This window comes from Hipposideros armiger, unplaced genomic scaffold (assembly GCF_001890085.2).
Source record: "Hipposideros armiger isolate ML-2016 unplaced genomic scaffold, ASM189008v1 scaffold_355, whole genome shotgun sequence".
Classification (NCBI taxonomy): Eukaryota; Metazoa; Chordata; class Mammalia; order Chiroptera; family Hipposideridae; genus Hipposideros; species Hipposideros armiger.
In genome coordinates this window covers 251,758-275,514 of record NW_017731705.1, presented here as the reverse complement: position 1 = coordinate 275,514, position 23,757 = coordinate 251,758, and the positions used below count along the sequence as shown (strand labels likewise).

General features: G+C 33.2%; 1 protein-coding gene across 10 annotated transcripts in view; it reads left to right on the top strand.

Annotated features, from left to right (window-relative positions):
* ROBO1 (roundabout guidance receptor 1) overlaps positions 1 to 23,757 on the top strand; it is a 1,209,462-nt gene that overhangs the window by 1,105,233 nt on the left and 80,472 nt on the right. For 8 of the 10 annotated variants that reach the window (XM_019661598.1, XM_019661596.1, XM_019661603.1 and 5 more), the window contains 3 exons: positions 15,211 to 15,219; positions 19,308 to 19,432; positions 21,747 to 21,918. In XM_019661598.1, coding sequence (XP_019517143.1) covers positions 15,211 to 15,219; positions 19,308 to 19,432; positions 21,747 to 21,918 — 306 coding nt within the window. The remainder of the gene's footprint in view (positions 1 to 15,210; positions 15,220 to 19,307; positions 19,433 to 21,746; positions 21,919 to 23,757) is intronic. The other 2 variants (XM_019661595.1, XM_019661600.1) reach the window with 1 other exon arrangement.

The following is a 23,757-nucleotide window of genomic DNA, read 5'->3' as shown; positions in this document are numbered from 1 at the left end:
CACTCTTAAATATTTCTTTGAAAAGTGTTTTAGAGAGACATCTTTTTTTTTTCCTGCTGTTAGCTAACGTTCTGTAAAATAGAATCAATAGCACAGTCTTTTTAATAAACACACTTGGATTCAAATGCTGAATGTGCAGGTTATTAAATTTCTGATTTTAAGTTTTCACATCAGTGATATGGGGTTGAAAAATGTCCCCCCATAAGATTGTTGTGAGGATTAACTAAAGTCATACTTATGAAATGTTTAGTGTATTCTTTGAAGCATTTAAATGCTCAATAAAAGTAGAAGCAATGCTAATGTAAAGGAGGAGGATGTCACTTAAGTGATGTGTTTTTGTATGTGTCAGAGTCAGCATCTCATGGACCTTTAGTTCTCTCAGCTGCCAATCACTATAGAACAAGATTCGGATCTGAGTCACGTGCACATCTCCCAAAATACTTTACATAGATGTACAGTAAATACTTTTTTTGTTTGTTTGTTTGTTTTTTACCTGAGCCATCCTGCCACCTGTTGGCAGCTCAGCTCGCGTTGGGAATCAAACCAGCGATCCTGTTGCTTAGAGCTTGCACTCTTTCTTTCTTCAAAATTTTATTGGGGAATTGGAGGAGGGGAACAGCGTTGGGGAATCGGGAAGGGGAACAGACAAGTTGCTGTCCTTTTGTTCTTCAGTCTAGTTGTGGAGGACGTTACTTCAGTGGCCCATGCTGGTATTATCATTGCCCCCTTCCCGAATGAGGCAGATCAGTCGCTGGCCTCTGGACAGCCGCTCACAGTGGCTCATGGCAGCTCATGTGGCTGCCGGCAGCTCATGGTAGCTCATGGCAGCCCACTGCAGCAGGGGCTGCATCCTACGCGTAGCCAGCGATTCACAGCAGCCCAGCTCCAGGTCAAGCTGTTGTTCACCATCTTAGCTGTAGAGGGCGCAACGTTGCTGGCCCTCATGTGGGATCCAAACCGGGACCTGCTGCTCAGAGCTGGTGTCCCAAGCCAGCTCTTAACCAATGCGCCCCTCAGCTGGCCCCAGAGCTTGCACTCTTGAGTAAGCTCTTAACCAACTGAGCCACTCAGCCAGCCCAAAGACGTTTTTTAATAGACAATGACCAACCAATCTTCCATAACTGTGCTTAATGTATGTCAATTTTTATTCTTGTTGCCTCAGGCAACAGCAGACAAGTGAAGTATAATACAAAAAAAATCTGCACTTAGGTAAAAATTCTTTTTGTTTCTCTTAATTATGTGTGATACACATACATACATATGCGTTTTGCATTTAAGACCCAAATAATGAGTTTGGATTTGTTTGATCAAACATATCCGTAATTAACACGATTTCCTTTCATCTTTAAAAGTAATTATTATCCCCTCGGTATTTTCAGTGCTGCTACATTTCCTGATAGAATCAATGATACCGAACCCCTTCACTGCTCCTTCTATAAATATAGTTCATATATTGGAACAATTGAATTAACTGGAGAAAAAAATAATTTGGTTAGGTGGTCTCCAGTAATAACTTGCATATAATTTAAAACTTTAATAGTCTTGAGAATGGACCAGAAGGCATAATCCATTAAAAGAAATGTGCATCTGTGCATTTGACCATTTTCTAAGTTGTGAGGTACAACTTTGAAGGTAACCAAACCACATGTTAATCTTATACAGTGCAACATGCTACATGCCTGTGTGGATTTTTTTTTCTTTTCTCTCCATTTTTTTTAATGGATCGCTATGTAATTATTTCAGACTGAAATATTAAAATTTAGGTTAAAGTAAAACAGTATAGCTTACTGTGAATTTTATTGCCAGTACTAGGGGATAAACTTTAATAAACTTGCATTCAAAAGCAAACTCGGGGGAAAGAAGACCTATTTTGTAAATTTGTGTTTTCCATATATGGGGTTTACTATGTGTAGCTTTCTATCAGCATATGAGATCTTTGTTGTAAGAGTCATATGACTTTTTAGAGCTCGTATGATATCGAGGCATAAAAGAAGTAATGAGAGAAAAAACTGGGCCTTTCAGTTCTGAATTTCCTTTCTTTGATGTAGACTTCATTTAAATCATTTGTTGGAACAGTTTGCTTAAATTGCTGATTTCAGAAAAGCTGGCAGTATAATAGTACATTGTTTCTGACCATTAACGCGGTTATTTGAGTCAGAGCCAAAACTAATAGTGTCAAGGGGCTTTTTTGCAGGTTCAAGTTAGGTTTAGTAAAATCCAAGACCCTGGTGGAAAACTGTGAATTCATCAACATTTTGATGAAACACATTCTAAGGCCCTCAAAGCTTTCCTTGATGACTTTCAGAACCTTGATGTGTGTGTGACATGTTTGCCAGACTAACAAGATAGAGCAGGCTGGTTCACTGGGGAATGATTCTTCATGACATATGGCAATAATCCACAAAAGGCCCAGGAAAGTCAGTAGTTCTCTAGTAAAGAGTGCTTCAGGGCTCGGGGGATATTTACATACAAATATATAACATTTTATATTACAATTACTATATATATTTTATATAAATGCATATAATATGAAAATATATATATTTGTGTATTATACTATTGGGTTGTTGGAAAAGTCATGATGCATTTTTGTAACGAAAAACACAAAAAAATACGTCATGACTTTTCTGACAACCCAATACATACACATTACAATGTTATATTTATTTGCCACCTCCTTAATGTATGTATCGCTACTTTTTAATGCTGAACTCAAGAGTCTTATTCACATTGTCTCCCTGATAGGATTTGTTATGGATTTTTTTGTTGCTGTTGTTGTTTATTTTGTAGTTAAAATAATGGCTTAAAAAAAATCAATGGACGATTTTAAGGGCTGATGAGGAAAAGAGTTTTGTGATTGTAAAAAAGAAAACCCAAAAAGACAATGTGTTAGCGGAGACTGTTAAAGACTCAGGGCTGCCAGCTGAGTTCTTTGTGAGCTGGCTGCATGTAGAATGCCATCAGCCAAGAGGTTTAATGAAGTCCCACTACAGAATTTAACAAGAGAATGATTTGTGAGAATGGCTCCTTTTCCTCCCTGCTCTGATCCAGGCGCGTAAATAGGATGCTGAGCTCCAATCCTGCTGGTTTTTTATGCTACTTGATTTGATTGAGACCCAGCCGCGTTATGGACTCTGATTCTTTTCCTTTTTTTTTTGGTAAGAAGGATAATGTGAAGAACTTCTTCTGTTCTTATAGCCTTTCAGAAATAGCTGTTTTAACCCTAATGACCTTTGAAGATGTGACATTCTCTTAGATTCTTTCACTTACTCAGAAAGGTTTTGGGTTGCTTTCAGTTATTATTACCAAACTGATGTAAATCTTAAAAGTTAATCAAAAGGAAAAGCATCCACCACACGGCCTTCCGACGGAGAATTTGAAACACTCTTTTAATGTGTGTGCCAAGCAAGTATTTGAAGAAATAAGTAAAGCAGTCAGATCCGAGAAATAATTGATACATAAGATGATTCTGTGACAAATAATGACACAGCACCACATGAGTAAATAGCACACCTTGGGCCTTCCGTTATGTTCTGAGCTTCACTGTGATTTATTCATCTACATAACAGTGTGTAAGGTTTTTTCGTGGCCCACTTATATAGATGTATGACTTAGCAACTGTCTTTAACAACTTACATTCTGAAACAAAAGGCAGCAACGTGGGAATATGTAATTGAGCTGTGTGAATCTATATAATCTGAATTACTCAGCCGGAGAATGAAATTTGGAGAAATACATTAGTTTTTTGCTCTAATTATGGACAAGTAGCTCATTTTAAAACATTATAACAATCTCACATAACCATTAAGACTTGGAATTATTTTGTAATATTATATATCATTTAATGTAAAATAATTAATTCTAAGTTAATTCACATTGATATATTCTATTTTGTCCAGAATTGTTAAGACACAGTGATTGAGATAATTCATTGCTTCAAAGAGAATAGTCATAAACTGAATAATTGTAGACTATTTGACAGTAAGAATATCTTTCTCTTATGATGAACCTTAGACAAATTAAATATGCAAGACAATTGAAAATCTGGCTATGCATCCATATGTATTTATTTTTTTATTATTTGCTTACTATCATTTTAAATATTTTATACGTATACACAGCATTAATAATTATACCAGGGAGGATTTATTCTTTCAGATTCACAAATCATTCCAGCATATTCCAAACATCAGAGTCATTATTAGAATAGTTACACTGCAATTGTCCAGAAGCTGGCATCCTTTGAGCCTTATTTCAGTAGCTGAAAAATATGATATGGTTTTTAAAAATTATTTTTAAAATGATTCTGTATAAATTGGAAGTGACTACTTTATAATATCATACGTAAAGTTGGCAAAACTGATAAAAATACCACGAGCCCTTTAATTTGCTTTTAACCTGTTAAAATACTCCTGTTATTCTCGTGATTTTAAAAATAATGTGCTAGTATAAACACACCTGTAGAAAATACTAAAATAAATTTCAGACATAATATAGCTGAGTAATTGCTTTATAACACATGTGTGTGGGTAGGAAAAACCATAAGTGGTCCGTAAAGTTGTGTGATCGATGATATTAGGAGAGAATTTAGGGCATTGCACAACTAAAACTGATAAATATGGCCATTTTACAAAATAGCTTTTAAAAAGTTAACTTTGTGGATGATGGAATAGTTTCTTTCAGTGATTTTTCAGGTCATTAGTAAATGTGCTCACAATCCAAAGGCCTGTCTCTTTCTGTCCCAGTATACGTGACACCCTTTACGTTCTTCATCCTTCTTCCAGCCTCCTTCCCCTCTGGTGATCATTATACTATTTGTTGTCTGTGTCTATGAGTTTATGTGTTTGTTTTGTTTGTTCATTTGTTACTTTCTGTTTTGTAGCCCACAGATGAGTGAAATCATAGCGTTTTTGTCTTTTTCTGTCTGTCTTATTTTGCTTAGCATGATCCATCCATGTTGTCAAGATCCATCCATGTTGTCACAAAAGACAATATTTCATCTTTTTTTATGGATGAGTAATATTCCATCACATATACTTATTACATCTCCTTTGTACCAGTCATCCATTGAAGGTCACTTAAGTTGTTTCCATGTCTTGCCTACTGTGAATAATGCTGCAATGAACAAAAGGGTACATATATCTTTACAAATAAATGTTTTCAAATTTTCAGGTAGCTATCCAGAAGAGGAATTGCTGGGTCATATTGTGGCTGTACCAATTTATATCCCACCAGCAGTGTACAAGTGTTCCTTTCCCCCCACAACCTTTCCAATAAACAATATATTATTATTAACTATATTCAACATGGTGTACATTACATCCCCATAACTTATTTATTTTCTAACTGGAAATTTGCACCTTTGGACCCCCTTTATCCATTTTATCCCCACTAATCTGTTCTCTCTATATATGAGCTTTTTGTTTCTTAATTTCATATATAAGCAAGATCATATGGTATTTGTCCTTCTCTTTCTGACACATTTCACTTAGCATAATGGCCTCAAGGTCCGTCTATGTCTTTTCCAATGACAGGATAGATATCCTTAATTTGTCACTGAGTTGTATGAATTCCTTATATATTTTGGATATTGACCTTGTCAGATGTATCATTTGCAAATATATCTCCCCATTTAGTAGGTTGTCTTTTTGTTTTGTTGATGGTTTCCTTTGCTGTGCAGAAGCTTTTTAGTAAGTCCAATGTGTTTATTTTTGCTTTTGTTTCCCTTGCTCAAGGGGACATATCCAAAAAGATATCATTCAGACTGGTCAGATAGTTTACTATACCTATGTGTTCTTCTAGGAGTTTTATGATAAGGCCCTACTTTTAAGTGTTTAATCCAATTTGAGTTTACTTTTGTGTTTGATGTAAGAGAGTGACCCAGTTTCATTTTTTGCACATATCTGTCCAATTTTCCCAACATCAGTTGTTGAAGAGACTGTAATTTATTTCTCCATTGTATATTCTTTTCTCCTTTGCTATAGACTAGTTGACCACTTAAAGTGAGGGTATATATCTGGGCTCTTTGGTCTATGTGTCGTGTGTGTGTGTGTATGTGTGTGTGTGTGTGTGTGTGTGAAAACCATATGTTTTGATTATTATAGCTTTATAGTATAGTTTGAAATCAGGGAGCACGATACCTCCAACTTTGTTCTTCTTTCTCAAGACAGCTTTGTCTATTTGGGGTCTTTTGTAGTTCCATATAAATTTTAGGATTATTTGTAGTTCTGAGAAGAATGTCATTGGTATTTTGATAGAGGTTGCATTGAATTTGTAGATTGTTTTGGGTAGTATGGTTATGTTAATGATATTAATTCTAATCCATGAGCATGGTATATTCTTCCATTTATTTGTGTCCTCTTCAATTTATTTCTTCAGTATCTTATAGTTTTCCAAGTACAGGTCTTTTACCTCCTTGGTTAAATTTACTCCTAGGTATTTTATTCTTTTTGATGCAATTGAAATGGGACTGTTTTCTCAATTTCTCCTTCTGATATTAGTGTATAGGAATGTGACAGATATCTGTACACTCATTTTGTATTCTGCTACTTTACTGAATTATGTTATTCTATTATTTTTTGTGGATTCTTTAAGGTTATATATATATATATATATATATATATATATATATATATATATAGTATCATGTCATCTGCAAATAATGACTTTCTACTTGTTCCTTCCCAATATGGATGCCATTTACTTCTTTTCCTTGTCTGATTGCTTTGGCTAGGACTTCCAATACTATATTGAATAATATTGGTAAGAGTGAGCATCCTTTTCCTGTTCCTGATCTTTGAGTATGATGTTAGCTGTGGGCTTGTCATATATAGCTTTTATCAAGTTGAGGTAAACCCACTTTGTTGTAAGTTTGTATCATAAATGAATGTTGAATGTAAATACTTTCTTATTGAAAGTTATTTTGTTTAGATGATGGAGCCAAAACATTTCAGAGCAAAAATTACATTAGAATAAGGTTTAACTTACAAAACACAATAACAACAAACAAAACAAAACAAAACAAAAAACAAGTCATGCAATGTAGTAAAAACAGAAAGGATATTAGGAGCTCTACAGACCTGAATTCCAATTCTCCATTTCTTACCTGATGTGTGACCTTAAGAAAGTTAATCTTTATTTGCCACCCTTTGCAAAATTGGTATATTGAACTCTTTTCTACTGATTGCTAGGATGGTTTCTAGTATATGATCTGACATAGGTAGCTATTGGGTTATGTCATGCGTTATGTCATCGGAAAAGTCATGACGTATGTTTTCTATGTTTTTCATTGCAAAAATGCATCATGACTTTTCCAACAACCCAATAATGTTGATGGTTCTTCATTAAACTGAAATGTAGAAAGGTTATGTGACATATACAAGATAGACGTGAATCATTTTGAAGAGGATCTTTACCCAAAGTTGTTTAACTGTCAATTGAGTAATTTATACCATCATGTACCTTAACTGTAGACCCTTCATGAACTATGCCATTTGAAGATAGGTGTTCCAAATTTTCAAATAAATTCTTGAGCACTTTCTGTGTACAAAACAGTATACTGGGCACTGTGAAGGATGCACAAATAAGTAAGGCATGAATCCTGCCTTCACGGAGCTTATTACAACCTAATGAAGAAGAGAGATATACACAAATATCTACAGTATCAGCAGAATGTAAAAAGTGTATTTGTAAAGATTTAGTTATGCCAGATGGGGAGAAAGTGCTTTCAACTTGGCAATGGTAACATTATTGTAATTTGTTTACTCTTTTGACAGACATTTACAATGTGAGTGATGTTCTCAGGTTCATAAATGCAAGAGAAACTATGGCAAACAAAATAGTTTAACACTTGCCCTCGTGGAGTGTACAGGCTAGTTTGGAAAATTTGGAAAACAGACATTTATAGAATAATCACACAAATATGTAATTTTAAAGTATAATAAGTGCTCTGGAAAAAAGTTAAGGTTGTTATGAGAATATATAGCATTCTGATAAGATTTAGTGTTAAATTTAGAGGCAGCTCCTTGAAGATTTTTTTTTTTTTGAACCGAGAACTAAGGTGAGTAGAAATTAAATAGGTGAAGGGGGAGGATCCTGGGATACAGCATAAACAGAACCAGAGGTAAGAAGGCTATGGTATACTCAAGGACTAAAATAAGGCCTATGGGGATATTTTAGGGAGCTTTAGGATGAGTGGTCATGGATATGAGAAGACACTGAAGAGCTATACACTTAGCAATCCCATGTTAAGGATTTTGCTCTCTATTTTTTTTTTTTATTAGCTGAGCCATCCGACCACCTGTTGGCAGCTCAGCGGCAGCTCAGCTCGGGCCGGGAATCGAACCGCTGTTGCTCAGAGCTTGCACTCTTGCGCGAGCTCTTAACCAACTGAGCCACTCGGCCGACCCTTGCTCTCTATTTTAAAAGCATTGGGACCCTATTGAAGGATTTTAAGCAAAAACACACTATAATCAGATCACTTTAGTTTAGTTTTGTTCTTAATCGTTGTGGCTACATTGTGAAATTAGATTAGATAAAAGCAAGATGGTAGTCCAGGTGAGGCCTGTTGGATAACTTGGGCCAGAGTAGAGATAGACAGAGATGGAAGGAATGGAAAAGTAGTTACAGAATAAAAGCTTTGAAATTTGGAAATGGATTGTTTATCACAAGGAGAAGTGAGAGGAAAGATCTAGGTTTCGGGCTTTCTAAATTGATTTAGGGAATGTTACTATCAAAATTATGCTCCTGAGATTCTATGTCAGGTGGCATACACATTTTCATAGATTGCTGGTTAGTTGCATTTCAATTTCAGACTCTTTAGTTAGCAAATAAGTAAATTGCACAATTTAATAACTACTTTTTGGTAAAGTTGTCACTTTTTTTAAGAAGTGGAAGGAAAAGAGAAAGAGTATTAACTTTTTTATGAGTACCTATAATGTCAGGTATTGTGCCAGGCACTTTTTATATATCTTGGGGGAAATAATTATCTGTTACTATTCTGTTAAGCTTTAGATTGAACAGCAAGGTTTCTCAGTCCTGGCAACATTTATATTTTGGGCTGGATCATTCTTTGTTATGGAGGCTATCTTGTGCATTGTAGGGTGTTTATCAGCATCTAGGCCTCTGTCCACTAGATTCCAGTAGCCCCCCCTACCTCACCCCACTTCAATTGTTTCAGCAGAATTGTCTCCAGAACCATTGATCTATAGAATAAGGTAAATTTTTTTTAAAGATTTTTTTATTGGGGAATTGAGGGGATGGGAACAGTGCTGGGGAATTGGGGGAAGGGGAACAGAAAAGTTGCTGTCATTTTGTTCTTCAGTCTAGTTGTGGAGAACAATGCTTCACTGGCCCAAGTTGGCACCATCATTGCACTCTTCCCGGGCGAGGCAGATTAGTCGCCAGCTTCTAGACGGCCGCTCACTGCGGCCGCTGGCTGCTCACACTGGCTGCTGGCTACACACGGTAGCCCATGGCAGCCCACTGCCACAGGGGCTGCAGCCTACGCCGTCGCCTGTGACTCATGGCAGACCAGCTCCAGGTTGAGCTGTTGTTCAGCATCTTAGCTGTGAAGGGCAGTGTCACTGGCCCTCATATGTGGGATCCGAACTGGGGCCCTCTGGCCTCCCAAGCCAGTTCTTAACCATCGTGCCACTCAGCTGGCCCTAGAATAAGGTAATTTTGAGTAGAGGGGAAAAGTTCATAGTATTTGATGTATCCATTAAATATATTCTAAAAATGTTCCTCTTAAGCACTCTATTTTTATGTCTGAAAAGTTGAAAGACAATGACAGGCTTTTATGTTAAACTCAATCTTTTTGCCCAAAAGAAATCATACTTAGTGTTAAAATATCCTAAGGGTTTTCATTGTTTCATATATTATCTATCATTCATGAGTATCTATGCATATAATTTCTCTAGCATAACAGTGACTGCATTTTGTCAGTTCAAATGTAGAAGTTTCACTACTTAAAAATTTGAGTTTTCCTCTGAATTAATAAAAATGTTTTTCTTCCCCCAAAATCTTGTAACTCACTACTTTTATTCCATTCATATGCTTCTGGTATTTACAGTTCTAGTCTACCAGATTTGTGAATTGAGCCTTGCTGTTCAAAAATCGCTGTATATGAGAATGAAAAACAATCACATCAATTTAAGGATTCATTAGAATTTAGCTGCTACTAATAAAAACTAATATGTGTGAATTAGCAGAAGAATTCCTTAATCAAGGTGATTTTTTTTTTTGTAGCCCATTCAGGAAAATTGCTGTTCTCTGATATTTACTAGTAGGATTGGTTGTACCATAGATAAATTTGCTAATGATGAAATCTTCTATAGAACATTTGCTAACTATGAAATCTTGTGTAAAGCATTCTAGGAGTTTCAAATACTTAAATTATTTAAACCCAAATACTGTGGTAGTCTTCTGTCATTACATTTTTCTTTTTTTTTAAAGATTTTATTGGGGATTTGGGCAGGGGAACAGCGTTGGGAAATCGGGGAAGGGGAACAGACAAGTTTCTGTCCTTTTGTTCTTTAGTCTAGTTGTGGAGGACATCACTTCACTGGCCCATGTTGGTATTATCATTGCGCTTTTCCTGGGTGAGGTAGATTGGTCACTGGCCATTGGACGGCTGCCCACGGCGGCTCTCAGCAGTTCACAAAAGCTCATGCCAGCTGCCGGCCAGCCCCACTGCAGCCAACACCATTGCCGGCAACTCATAGCAGCCCAGCTCCAGTTTGAGCTGTTGTTCACCGTCTTAGCTGTAGAGGGGGCAGCGTCACTGGCCCTCATATGGGATCCGAACCGGGGCCCTGCTGCTCAGAGCTGATGTTCCAAGCCAGCTCTTAACCAACGCGTCACTCGGCTGGTCCCTGTCATTACATTTTAAAATAGTTGTATGGCCAAAGCCAAGAGTGAAGAATCTCAACATTTTATATAACTTTTAAAGCCATTAAGCTTCAAAAATTGAGATCTCCATGTAAAAATACCAAAATCTTGGTAGTAATGTGCCAATCATGCAAATATTTTACTTCCTTGGAATTTTCTTATCTCTTCAGGATTTATCCTATGAGTTATGTATATGGAGTACTTCATCAACTTAAGGTAATATTAACTGAAAGGAATATATTTGAGGGCATTTGTATATACATAATCTTAGGGGAAAATATTGGGAGCAGAGGGATATATCCATTCTCCTGCTTTGCCTCTGTATTTCCATACTCTTAAAATCATAATGTAGAAAGCACTTCGAGTCAATTGTTCTTTACCTTACCAGACAGGGTTATAACTAAATTGTTGTGGCCAAGTGGATATAAATCCCATTTTTAAAGACCTCTGGAGACATCACAGTTGGCAACCGATTCATGGTTCAGTGACCTTAACTGTTAACTGCTTCTTTTCTATACTTTCCTTAAGTCATTCATGCTATTATTTAGTCCCATTATCTTCTCTTCTGGCCTAAGTAGTTATCAAGATTGGCTGGTCCTTGTATCTGAAGACTTCTTAAGAGTCTGTCCAGCTAATTTATTTTCTTAGGCTAAAAAAGTCTCTTCCTCAAGGTTTTTCAGACATTTATCATCTTTCTGATTCATGTCTCTTGAATACCAGTATAACAAGCAGGTAGAATAAATTCGTCTTTTATTTTTCCCTTCCCCCTTCCTCCCTTTGTTTCTTCTTTCCTTTCTTCCTCTTTTCCTTCATTCCATTTTTGCTTCCTTCCTCTCTTAGCTTATCTTATTTATACCAAAATATTATTGTCTGAACAATATACATTCTTAAAATACAGAAGATTTCAAAGTAAATAATCTGGAGCCCTTTCATATAACATTCCAAAAAGAAAGAAAGCCTCTTATTCTGTGTGTGTGTGTGTGTGTGTGTGTGTGTGTGTTTAGACTTTCCAGAACTCTTCTCCTCACTCCCAAGAAAATATAATGCAGGTGATAGTGGCTATGCTATCTATACAAACTCAGTGTTGTGGCAAGTTCTCCAATCCCTTATCCCTTTCCAAACTTCTTTATGTGTATATATATGTATGTATATATATGAGCTGTTACTGGAGACGATTGCAATCTGCATAATGTTGCTATGTTAAAAAAGTTAAATACCAGGTTTTAATCTCTTAAAAATGTATTTATTTTTAAAGTGATTTTTACCTTCCTATTTGACATATTTGCCTTAAAAATAATATTTGTGAAAATAATAGTTGTTCTCATGTTTCAAAAGTATTGTTTTATTCAATTTCTAATGATTTCAAGTGATGTAATTAAAATTGGTTCACCTTTAAGAAATGATTGCATTACCTGTTTCTTCAAAAGGTGAACTTTTTAAGATGCTTAAAGTCTGCTTTCTTCTCGCCTGTTAGTTTACCATGTCTTTTTAAGACTATAGTTAAATATTCTTAAAAGATTTTTAATATCATGAAGAAGTCTTTCAAAGGAGTTTTTCTATGTACGTAGTAATGATTTTGGTTGTAATGAATTTAGGTTAAACAGTTTATGACAGTTTAAATGTGAAATCAAATATTGTGTGTCATATTGGGTACAGTTCTCCTCAAACTGATTAACCAGTAGGAAAGTTTGTACCAAGACTTGGATTTAGACAAGAGGCCTGGAAGGCAGTGTATGGTTAGTCATCTGTGACCTTGAGAAAGCTATTTAACAATTTAGGCTCTTTGTTTTTCCTGCAAAAAGGATAAGGTTAGACTGATAAGTTCTAAGGTCACTTCCAGCAGCAACATTTTAGAGTTTTATTGTTTTATTAGAGGTAGAGACAGACAAGCTTTTCCTTTTTCTTGGGGAGAAAAGGGAGTAGGGAGAGAGGTGTTCCCAGCCTTTAAAGCAGAAAGAAGTTGAGTTATGAGGCGGGTAGGAGTGAAGCCAGTCATGAATCACAAACTTTAGCAGATAATGAGTGAACAGGGTCTGCTTTTCTCTGATTCTTTCTGGACATACCTAACTGGACACTAATAGACACGGCGTGTTTGATAGAAGGTCCCTGCCCTGTCTGGAAAGAAAACCTTTGACCTGACTCTGAGACAGATACTATGGAGAACAGGGAAATCTGAGAAAAACTTCAACTACTGTCATTTATGTTTTAGAAGAGGAAGTTTCAGATAATAATTTCCTTCAAATGAGTATAAGTATTTTATGTGAAGGATGTTAATGGAATTTATTTGTTTACTGAAACTGGAACAACTGAAATGGGGTTAAATTGTGACACATAGGTTTTCATTGAGATAAGAAGAATCATTTCTTGAGAATCATGGTTGTGAAAAGCCAAAAGGATATTCAAGATAGGGTTCTCTCAAAAATTTCTGATTCTTTTAGAAGCTTCTATGTTAGATGTTGGTCTTAGATAACTTCTAGTGTCCTTAATAGACTATGAAATGTTTCCTGGTTATCGTTTGTCATTGATATGATATTCAAATGTTTAGCATGAAATTTTTAAACGCATTGGATTTTAAGGAATAGAATATTCAATTCCTATGACTTAATTGCTGGTAAAACCTATGCAAAGAAAAAGTACTTTTTAAATTTTAAATGAGCTGCTTCTTAATAAATTTCTTATTTCTAAAGTATTGGATATTTTTGGAGTGTTTAAGGAATTTTAAATTACTGAAAACATATGACTAGAAAATATTTAGAAATCATTCCTCTAGTCTCTGACTTTAATTAAGGCTTGATTTTTAACTAGATCAGCCCAATTAGATAATTTATTTTCACAGATTTTTTTTTTCAAAGCAAAATTCTGTTACTACAGCTTGTCAGGATCTCTCTCTTATAGTTTCTAAATATTTCTTCCTGTCATTTTGAAGATATTATTGAGGTTTCAATAAGTGTAACCAAGATCGATCCACTCTGTGTTTTAAAATCTGGATAGCATAGTTGATTCTATGAAAAACATTGTTTGAGTAAATGAGAAATATATATATATATATATTTTTTTCTTTTCTGGCTTGAGGGAATGCAAAATTATGCTTAAGGGGTTTTTTTGTTTGTATGCTTTGTTTTTAAGAGTAATAGAGAAAGACAAATCATTTTACTCACATTGAAACTAACTTGGGAGTTAAAATGTGTTTCTGAATTTCCTTTAACTTTTGCATGTGTGATAGCAATAGGCAAGAGAACTTTTGTCTGTCTCTGTTTTACAAGGTTACCATTTCACAGCATCAGTGCTTGGCATAGTTCATTTACTTAAACTACAGGAATGTATATCAAGTCTAATTAATTTTGACTTGCTCAAAGACACAGGGATTATTTATCTGATTAAAGTATATTGTGGGTGTCTACTGGACTATTAAGAAAAAAGTCTGCATTTAGAAGTTATTACCTTTATTTCTAAAAGAGAAAAACAAAACAACCATTTTGCAGTATTTGAACTATGTATTACTTGATATGTTAAAACACTCAATGTTTCAGCATTGAAAATAGGTCATGTGAGTATGACTTTATTAGGTAGGGTTGTAAAGATTTTTTTCTGTTTTCAATATGTGTTCACATTTTTTCTGTGTGTCTTCTCAATTAAAAATATGCAAGAAGTTAAATGTAACACCTTTTAATAACCTCCATTCTTAGCCTATGGTCATAGACAGCAGCACCTGGATGCTTGTTAGAAATGCAAAATCTCACACCATATTCCTGACCTATGGAATCATAATCTGTATTTTGACCAGATTTAAGGGTGATTTTTATATGCATATTCAAGTATGAGAAGCAAGGGTTTAAAAGACTATTGTTGGCAGCATTAACCTTTAAAAAATTAATCTGATGACGGTGTTATAGAATTTAACACTTCTTTATCTTTGATTAATATGCTTGATTTCTATCCTATGTAGCATTAGCAATTAAAATTTATAGTGTTTTGTTAACCCAGTACACGTGTAGTTATCTTACTCTGTTATCTGGTAGCAAAATGTAGTCATTGAAAATTGTTTTATAATTTTATAGCTGTCATCCATTGTAGCTTTGCCATTTAATCATTGAAGAGATTGTAAGATTCATGTCTATTTTTCTTAAATCATTCATGATTACACTTAAAATGCTAACAAATATTCATCATAGACAATATGAGCCATCTATCCAAATATTAATGTGGTCTTTATTTTGTTTTTTTAAAAAAGATCATTGTTAAGTCAAATCTTATTACTTTCTCTGTTTCATTTTGTTTGTTTATTTTTATTTATTCCATGTTTTCTTTTTTTTGTTTTAGTTGGGTCTGGTAAGTTGACATTTTATTGGCCATCTTCTAATCACCGTGTCACTGTGACTGGAACTTCTCTTCCCCTTTCCATCCATACCCTTCCATGTCCTTCAACCAATCAGCCTCTCCATGTCTCACTTGTCATTGGCCAGAAAGACAGTCTTCACAGAATAAAGTCTGCAGGAAGTATGGGTAACTGACAAAAAGTAAAGGTAACGGGGTTGCTAATTTTATGTCTTATTAAATGATGTATGATCTGCATCCTTTTATTGATTCTCTCCTTAAATGAGTGATAAAATAAGTGATATGACTGTATCTTGGTTAAATACTATTTGAACTTATATCTCATAAAACAAATAAGCCAATCAAAATAAGTGCCCAGAAAATAATTTGGGCTTTTTGTTGTTTTTTAGTCCAAACTATGTTTATGTATTCATGTTTGTCTGAGTTTTTGTAACTGCTGTTCAATAATAATTATTAAAAGTCCTTTGATGAATAATCTTGACTTTAAGGCTGTTTGCACTCATTTTCATTTCTGTGTGTCAGGTAAGTTTCATTTTATGTAAGAAATAACTACATGATTTACTCAAAATGTATTATAGTTTACTTTGATAAACAGCTGCCCCCATTTAAATAGTCATAAGGTTTCTAGGTACCGGGTTGTCAGAAAAGTCATGATGTATTTTTTATATATTTTTCATTGCAAAAATGCGTCATGACTTTTCCAACAACCCAATCAATACTTTCCTGATTAGGACATTGGGGAAGGTCCATTCACTCTTTAAGGATGCGGGAACACCACATTTGGAGAATTCTGCATGAATATGCTAAGTGGTATGCCAGAGAATAATTTTGACCCTAAAAGAATCTCCCTATTTTTTAAGTTAAAAAGCTACACAAATATTATACAGGTGCTACTTCGTACTAATACAGATAGGATCAGATGGATTGTTTAATAAGGGTGATGCAATAATGGGCCACTTGAAAAAATAGCTTTCTATATACTACCACATATACAAATATATAGATGATTAGAATTTAAACATAAAAAGTAAAGAAAAAAGTAAAGGATGAGAATGGAGGTAAATATGTATATCATTCTATATAATCTAATCTTATATTATATATTTTTATTAATAGAGTAACAAAAACATCTAACCAGATTAGAAAGACTGTTAAAAAATGAAAAAATAAATATATCTATAATATGAATGAGAAACAGTTAAAAGTTTACCCTATCAATAGTTCTTAAAAATAAAAAAGATGAGCATATAAATACAATCTCTACAACAAATAAGATATCAGTGAAATGGTAATGTGAAGATAAATATTTAAGATCGATCTAAAAATGCTAATTAAAGGGAGATTCTATTCTCAATTTCACAAAGAAATTAATGCCTAGTGTTTGTGAGGTTTGGGAGGAAAGTGTCCTATTAGAGAAAGTGTCAGTTGAAATTATCTTGAATATAATTGAGAAGGATGCTAATCTTACCACTGTTTTTAATAATGAAAGTTATAATCAATCTAAATTTAAAACCATAAGTTGGTTAAATAATTTAAGGTAATTTGTTTATACATTATTAAGCAGCCATTAAAATGATACTGTAAGAGAATATTTTAAAACAATATGGTCCAATTTGCATGGTTGAATTACAAGGTCATTTTTCGTCTTCACTTGTCTGATTTTCTAAATTTTCAGAATTGACTATATGTGACATTAATAACATGATTATGTATTTTTAGTTATATCAAGTATAAATGTCGGAGCCTTGAAAAATGTTCCAACATTTCATCATAAATATCAAATAGAGGCATATGATGAATGGCCTTCTCAGTCTCAATAGATAGGTGGTGATGATAGATTGATAGAGAGGCATATTTAATCCATTTGAATTATTTTTAGAGATATTTAGCATCCATGTAGAAAAGGTTTTTTTTTTTTAAGTTATATTTCTAAGACATATCTTGCTGCTGATGTCACTGTTGATGTTGGCTCAAGAATATGCCTCCAAAATATAGTAAATTCATTTTCAGGCGAATATCCTGTGTGGAAGGATTGCTGCGGGATAAATGTCGTTAGCATAAGGGTTTGTGTCCCTTGTTCCCAAGTAAGTCTTTGAGGTTTGAGGAAAGCTGGCATTTTATAAAAGAAACGTGGATTCTGGCACACGTTATTAGACATGCTTCTGAAACTTAGGAAAGAGACCACCCGAAGTTTTTACTTGTCTAAGTGGTTTAAACATTTATATTTTCCGACTCAAATTCCCTACATATTGGAAAGTCATAGTCTCCCATTCATTTAATTAATCATTTGGTTTTCTTTCATTGAAACAAACCAAAGTCTCTTCTGGCTTTAGTGTAGTATCCAGTCAGTCGTTTCAGTTTTTTCCTCTGATATCTACATCAATTATTCCAACCCTTAACTAAGGAATCAAATGTTCCTGCATGTATGTGTATGGAGTAAAATCCCCAAGCGACGATTCACATGCCTGTTATTATACCTGGATAATGATAGCGTTTGCTAAATTCATGAGTAAACCACTCAATTACAATCAGAGTTTAAAAAAACAAATTATAAGCTAGAGCTTCAGCATCACCAAATTGAACTTAAACTATACCTCCTAACTTCATATTTTCTTCCCTATAAGTTACAGGACATTTGAGGTCATTTGACCTGATTTTTCAGGTCTCCTATAATTTTCTAGTCAAATGGTATAATTTCTACTAAGCCTCAATTAAAAATAAAAAGGGAGTATAGAATAAGTTAGGATATCTAATTGCTTTCTTCAGTTTTGCCACCATGTAATCTTTGGCAAGTTGTTTTACATATCCCTTTATTTAAGAGGTTTATATTTCAATTAATATATATATATATATGTAATTTATAAAATTTATATACAATATATATTATAAATAGTTGTATAGTCTTAGAAGCAGTTGAACAGAAAACATACACTTTTAAATCCTCACTGTCATTAACAAAGAAGTCATATTCTTTTGAGCAGAGTGGGAGCATTTATAGACATAAGCTGAATATAATTTTCTGATTTATATTCACTTTACAGAGTTATCCTAAGTGACTGACATAAGTAACTAAAAGTACTTTCAAAGAAATGTTAGAAACAATGGAACAGTCTTGAAATGTGGATTAGAAGAACTCTATCCTGTATAAACTGCTAAATGTCTGGCTTGAAATGTTCACTTCAGTTTGAACTGAGACAAGAGGAGAGAATAATTAGGTGTTTCAGACAGCTGATAAGAAATGAATTTGAAATGTGTAAACAGTAGGTAAAAAGACTTACATTCAGTACACATTTTTCCAAGCATAAAGCACAGCCCAAACAAGCCTTTTTTTTTTTCCTTCCAGGAGTGACTCCATCAGCACACCTAATGTTTTCAGCTGCCATTGCTCTCAATGTTAACTGACACAATTTTCTGACACTCTATTTACTGCTGGATGAAGTGGCCATTTAAGTCTGTATAAATCAAACAGTTTGGACAAAGCTGGCAGTATTTATAATGTCAGGATGAGCAGATGTTTCAAATTTGCTCTCATTTCCATATATATTCTGTTTGAACATGCCCTTGCCTATGTAAATGAAGGCGGTATTTGACTCCACTGTAGCTTTAAATTCATTTCTATACAAGTAATTGGACTGAGGGTTTTAAATGGTTATAATTTGCATGGTAGTATTTCAGGAGCTTTTGAGTTAAATTAATTTTAGGACCTTCCTACATCAGGAAGTCCTGTGTGTATGATTAAAGTCTGTTCACCTTTAAGCAATGTTAAATGAGAAAATATAACAAATTTCAGGTACATTTTGGATGTCAAGGGTCAAATTGTAGCTCAAGAACTCTTTTTTTAATATGGAAGTTACTAGTAGAAGGTCAGGTAACATACAGCTTTTCACAAAACAACTCTGTTCCAATCTATAAATACACATTTAACAATTTAGCTTCAATTGAAATAAGATTGAGAATTTGTACATCACATACTGTAGTACATAACAAGTTGTATAAAATAAAGGCAGCATTGGTTTATCAGCAAATTGTCTCAGGACAACTGCGTGCTTTTGATTCAGTGTAATTTGTTTCATCTCCTTTAGAACCTCCGCATTTTGTTGTGAAACCCCGTGACCAGGTTGTTGCTTTGGGAAGAACCGTAACTTTTCAGTGTGAAGCAACCGGAAATCCTCAACCTGCTATTTTTTGGAGGAGAGAGGGGAGTCAGGTATGAGCTTGACCTGTTATTTCAATCAGCAACGATGGGTGTCAGATACATAATAAAAAAAACAACATATTATTCAGTCAGATAGCTGTCACTTTCAGAGAACTGAGAAATCCCTGAGTGTCCTAGAAAATTTTAGCAAAGAGACAGAAGACAAAATTTCCTTCATTGTTTTAATTCTCAAAGCAATTTTCCCTGCCTAGTTTTTGTACACACAGTAGTATATAGGATAGTAACTGTTTTATTATATATAATTTACCTTTATTTCCACATTAAAAAAACATTATTTTTCTCAACATTATATAAACAGTTATCATTTCTATTATTCAGCTATCCATAGTTATGTATTTAAAGACATTTACACACATTTAAAACAGAGATGATCATTTTTTGAGCAATTTCTCTGAAAGTACCAGGAATCTGATGTGTCTTTTTACTTCTTTATGTTTTAATTGATATGTATGTGTGTGTGTGTATTATATATTTCATCAAACTATATGAAATTAACATAGATCACATGTTAAATATGGTTTAGTATATTCTAATTCTTTGAAAATTATCATAGGTGATCAACATTTGGTATTAAATCCTACTGTCTAAGTATTTTGCAAACCATAATTTTGTATATACATACCTTGAAACTAGGATATAGAGATCTATGCTCTTACGAACTCTAAGTTCTCTATTGGACTTCAGCTTAATAAAAAGGAAATTTTGAAACAATTTTACTTTTAAAATAATAGCAAATTTTAAAATAGTTTACAAAATGTAAGACTTTTTTTTTTTCCTGTCTCTTAATGACTACCTTCTTCAATAAAGGGAAACATTTCCTTTTTGTCTCTGATACTTGGGAAAAATGATTCTCGTTTATTATTAATAGCTATTTCTAACTTCTGATGTTTTTGCTTAAATCAGTCTTCAGTGTATTGTTTCATGGTCTTCCTTATACTGTGCTCATATAAATGACACATAGGTTGTTTACTGACCACTTACACTAATTTTTGTAGGCAATGCTGTCAAGTTTAATTTTGTTTTTTACTTTGGTAGGCAGATATTAACTTGATTATGGTATGTAGGCCTTCGTTTGAGTTCTAGTATGATAGTTGATTCTAACACATTCCATTTGGTCTCAAAGGACTTAAGTTTGCTGAAAGCAAATTAATGGCAAGAAAAAACAAAATATTTTAGTAGAGCAGGAAGAATTGGAAGTGCATTATATAACAAAATCTGTAGAAATAAGTCAATCCATTAGAAATTCTTATTAATAAAGTAATATTTAACTGATTTATATAGTTATTTAAATAATTTATTAAGTTATTTAAACTTTATATCAAATGTCCAGATAATTTTAGTTTGGTTAGTTTTGGTTTAATGATACAAATTGCTTTTTTCTAAAATTTTGTCATTGGGCGTATATTCATGGAAAAGTAGTTAAGCCTTTGTAAAATGATATATGTTAAAAGGCAACTAACTTTTTAAAAGGAGCAATTTTATTTTTGTTACAAGAAATGTTGATATTTTTATTTCATGAAAAACAATGACATGATGTTATTTTGCATAAAATATACACTTCCTCTGGCAAACATGATACTTCAATGCATAGTGAGAAATTTGTACCGCAAAATAACATCACACTTAGTTTTTACTTTGTATTTAAGATAATTTTCTACAAAAATAATGCTCCATTATGAATTCTTAAATTCAATATATGCTCCCCATTTAACAAGAGAAACAAGAAATTGTTAATTTGGTAGAGGCTACTAAACTTTTATAATGGAAGGCCAACAGAGATACTTGTTAGGGTGCCAAAAACAATATCCTTGAACTTAACTTGTCAGAGTTATATGCTTAAATTTTAATTTTGTTTATATATTAAAAGACTTAGTGTTTATAATCCTAATACTTTTGACTCTGCTTTGGTTAAATTTGTAAAACTTTTAACTCTAATGATATCTAATATACTTTAAAATATAGCATTGTTTGAAACTGATAATTATAAAAGCATATATCAGTATTTAGAACTTATTTAGAAATTTTAATAACCCTATTTAAGATGGGATCATTAAAACTTGTGCATTTATGAGTTTATGTATGTGCATATCTATATATGTGAGCATGTGATGAACAATATTTAGCTTATTTGTGTACATATGCATATATGTGTGTGTTTGTATATGCGTGTGTGTATGTTTATCTATCTGTCATATATTATCTATCTATCTATCTATCTATCTATCTATCGATAAATATATAAGCCAAAATATTGGAACCTGGAAATTAACCTGTGTTATTCTTTCTTCTAAATTCTGTGTTCTAGAATCTGCTTTTCTCATATCAGCCACCACAGTCATCCAGCCGTTTTTCCGTCTCCCAGACTGGTGACCTCACTATCACTAATGTCCAGCGATCTGATGTTGGTTACTATATCTGCCAGACTTTAAATGTTGCCGGAAGTATCATCACAAAAGCGTATTTGGAAGTTACTGATGGTAAAGTAGAGCATTTTATTTCAAAATATCAAAGTTTGGCTCAGGGTCTAACGAAAGAGCCAATGAATGTTTTTATTTTCAACTTTGTATCCCTACTACAGCAATTTTGGTGTAAACCTCAAGAGGATGTTAATATAATGATTAAGTCTAAAATCGTTCTTAATTTAACCTGGTTGTACTATAAATTTCTAGCATCAAGGCAGACTCTTAAAAGCATAGAAGTTATGCAAAGAAAAGTTTATACTGAATAGCTGTATAAGGGAATGTTTCCATGTTTTGGAAAATAAAAAGCTATTTAAAAATTTTTTAGTGCAATATATCATCCTTTTCCTTTCCTCCAAATTAAGGAGATAAGTGCTTTATTAATAAATTCAATTCACAATTTAGCTGATGAACAATTTTTCTTAATAATGTGATTTTATTCTGTTTTATTGGCTCCCCTAAACATAATTAATTCCAAATATATAACAACAAGTATAAGAACTTGTTATATAAAAACAAGTATATAAAAACATATATAAACCATATATAAAAACAAGTATAACAACAGTAATGGAGAAATCTCCAAACCATTAGATGGATAATAGTAATAATAATTTGAGAAGAAAAACTATATATACATATAAATATATAAAGTATATATGTAAAATATGAATACATATTTTAAAATATATTGTATGTATGCATATATAATATACATATATAATATACATAAAATATATGTATATATATTTTACATATATGTAAAGTAAATATATATATACAGTAAAACCTTGGATTACGAGTAATGTGGTTTACACGTGTTCTGCAAGACGAGCAAACATTTCTAATACATTTTAACTTGGTAAATGAGCAATGTCTTGCAATACGAGTAGTTTGTTTCTGGAACGAATTATGCTCACAAACCAAGGTATTACTGTACATGTACCTCCCTTTTTTGTTGCTGTTTAGTATTCCATTGTATGCATAGTTCACAGTTAGTTTATGTAGTCTTCTATTGATGGATTGTTTTCAGTTTAGGGCTTTTATTAATAAAGCTAAATATACCTGTTAAAGTCTATTTGTGGCCATGTGCACTCAATGATCTTGGTTTGCCTTCTGGTGGATACATGTACTCATTTCTCTACTTTTCATTTTTCTCATATATTCTAGTCTTTGTCAGATATATGTATTATATATATTTCTTCTCATTCATTCTTTTGATAATTTTAGGTAACTAATTTTAATGAGGAACAACGTTATAATTTGTTTTTTTCTTGTATAGTTTGGTGCTTTTGGTTTCCTGTCCTATTTTGAGTTCATGAAGATGTCCTCCTAAGTCTTTTTCTAGAAGCTTTATTGTCTATACTTTTGGGATTTAGGATTGTAATCCATCTTAAATCAATTTTTGTATATTGTGCAAAATAAGGGTCAAATTCCATTTCTTCTCATATGGATACTAATTGTTCCAAAATCATTTATTGCAAAGACAATCCTTTCAGCACTGAATTCCAGTGGCATCTCAATCATAATTCAAATGAACATATATGTGTGGGTCTACTTCTGTTCTCTCTTCTGTTTCCTTAAACTTTTATGCCAGTACTTGTATATATGGTCTTAATTATTGCAGCTTTATAGTAAGTCTTACAAACTGGTAGTGTAAGCCTCCAACTTTGTTTTTCTTATTTTGGGTTGGCTATTAGAGGTCCTCCACATTTTGTTATATAACCTCTAAAAATCAATTTGTTAATATCTGTGCACATACACACACATTCTACGCAAAAAAAAAATCAGACTTTTAAATTTTCATTCCAGTTAAATTATTGAACAATTTCAGGAGAATTAACATTTTAACAATCT